The sequence below is a fragment of the Corvus brachyrhynchos genome, unplaced genomic scaffold, assembly GCF_000691975.1.
Source record: "Corvus brachyrhynchos isolate BGI_N302 unplaced genomic scaffold, ASM69197v1 scaffold65, whole genome shotgun sequence".
Classification (NCBI taxonomy): Eukaryota; Metazoa; Chordata; class Aves; order Passeriformes; family Corvidae; genus Corvus; species Corvus brachyrhynchos.
In genome coordinates this window covers 2,284,644-2,286,782 of record NW_008238365.1, presented here as the reverse complement: position 1 = coordinate 2,286,782, position 2,139 = coordinate 2,284,644, and the positions used below count along the sequence as shown (strand labels likewise).

Here is a 2,139-nt window from a genome sequence, read left to right as displayed (position 1 = left end):
GAAAAAAAAGCAGGGATGTGGTGCCTCAGGGATATCCAGGAGCTCTGTGACCTCACGTTTACCTTTAGGGTCCCTTGTGGTGGTTCCTGCTGGGAACCCTTCAGAATTCCGTGGAGCTGCCGGGCAAAGCTCACCCATAACTCCAGCTCCTGTGGTGGAATCGAGCAGGGAATTTTTGCTGTGTGTTCAGGGTGTGCAGAGTGACCTGTTTCGTTTTCTTTCCCTGCCCCCTCCACTTGTCTCCAGGTCCAGTTGAATGCTGGCCAGCTGCAGTATATCCGCTTAGCCCAACCCGTGTCAGGCACCCAGGTAGTCCAGGGGCAGATCCAGACGCTTGCAACCAATGCACAGCAGGTATGCACTCCACAGGGCTGCCTCCAAATCTTCTTCCCTAGCTCCTGAAGCTGCGAATTCCAGGGGATTTCGACCACCTCTTGGGTTAGGATTCCTGCCTTTCTTTTCTTCCTGTTTGTCAGAGTTTAAAAAAAGAAATAAAGAATGAAGGAGCATAGCGGAAACCTCCTTTAGGTGAGAGGTGCATGCAAACCTTTTGTGTGTGTGTGTGTGTGTGTGTGTGTGGCTCTGGGTGAAGCTCACGCTGCTTCTGAGCTGCTTGCAGGTAACATTTGGGCTCATCAACCTTCTCTTTCCTTCTCCTTCTGCCTGGGTGAGGGAGGAGCCGGGCAGGAAAGGTGGAACGTCGGGAGCGGCGCTGCCACGTTGAGGCTGAGGGATCCTGCTCTGCCTTCCCGCTGGCCTGGAGGCCACGTTCTCCTCAGGGGAGGCAGAGAGGACGTGGTTTTGGGTCTGGAAAGACCTGATTTGGGGTCTGGAAGGACGTGGTTTTGGTCTGGAAGGAGGTGTTTGGTCTGGAGGTGCCGTTCCTCTCGCGGTTGGGGTGCTGGACGATGTGGCCGAGGTTAAAAAGCTCTCCCCAGGCAGCAGCAGGATGGTGTTGGTGGGGTTGTGACCCTCTGGGAAGGGCTGTCAGTGATCAGCTGCTCTTATCTCTGTAGATAACGCAGACAGAGGTGCAGCAAGGGCAGCAGCAGTTCAGCCAGTTCACAGATGGACAGGTAAGAACTGGGGGTCACAAGGGACACAGGGACTGTCCTAAATCTGCATTTTCCTGCAAATCAGCTCCTGGCCTGCAGCAGGATGAGGGAACGTTCTGCCAGTCTTAATTCAGGTGGATTCTTAGTGTTCTGCTGCCTTTGCTCCAGTTAATTTAATTTATTAATCCAGTCCCTGGATTAATAAATTAATTTCACCCTGGCACTCCAGGTGAAATCCTAAATTCTAATCAATTCAAGAATAAAGGTTTGAATATCTGGCCGTTCCAAAAGTATCATAAATCATGGAATGGTTCGGGTTGGAAGGACCTTAAAGCTCATCCTCTTCCAACCACGTGAAGGACACCTTCCACTATCCCAGATTGCTCCAAGCCCCATCCAGCCTGGCCTGGGACACTTCCAGGGATGGGGCAACCACAGCTTTTCTGGGAATTCCATTCCCTTCCTCATAGGCCCTGATGTGAGCCTGGGCATCAGGAATTCCCAGAAGGGCTTTGATGGGAATTAGCAGCAGATTTGGTGGCAGCTCATGGTGGCTTTGGGGCTTTTGGGGCACCAAACGTGAGAGGTTCTGAGGGTGCTGAGCACTGACAGAAGTTCCTGTCCCACGTTCTGTGTTCGCAGCAGCTGTACCAGATCCAACAGGTGACAATGCCCGCGGGCCAGGACATCACCCAGCCCATGTTCATCCAATCCACCAACCAGAGCTCGGACGCCCAGGCCACGCAGGTGACAGGGGACTGAGCCAGGACCTGGCACCGAGTCCCCAAACCCAACCCCGAGCACCTCTGGGCCGAGGAGCACACCTGAGAGTAAGCCTATAGTAGGCTCTGCCATCTCCACCTTGCTCTGCTGGGTATGGGAATATGCAGAATATCCAGCAGACTCTGCCAAGAATGCAATATTTTTATTTTCAAACCAATCTTTGTGTATCCAGCTGCTTTTCCAAACCCCGAGAGAAGCAATCCGAAGGGATTTGGAGCATCTCATTGAACAAATGTGGGAAATGTTTTCATTTCTAGGAAAATCCTGAGGGTACTGCTCCTGTCAGAGCTCTATTCCTGCT

At 52.5% G+C, this 2,139-nt stretch overlaps 1 protein-coding gene across 2 annotated transcripts in view; it reads left to right on the top strand.

The window, feature by feature from the left end:
* Positions 1 to 2,108, top strand: part of NFYC (nuclear transcription factor Y subunit gamma) — a 16,032-nt gene extending 13,924 nt beyond the window's left edge. Inside the window, exons 7-9 of one of the 2 annotated variants that reach the window (XM_008635099.2) lie at positions 247 to 354; positions 1,017 to 1,076; positions 1,698 to 2,108. In XM_008635099.2, the coding sequence (XP_008633321.1) occupies positions 247 to 354; positions 1,017 to 1,076; positions 1,698 to 1,817 (288 nt within the window). In that variant the 3' untranslated portion in view covers positions 1,818 to 2,108. The remainder of the gene's footprint in view (positions 1 to 246; positions 355 to 1,016; positions 1,077 to 1,697) is intronic. The other variant, XM_017736152.1, reaches the window with a different exon arrangement.
* Positions 2,109 to 2,139: the final 31 nt, after the last annotated feature.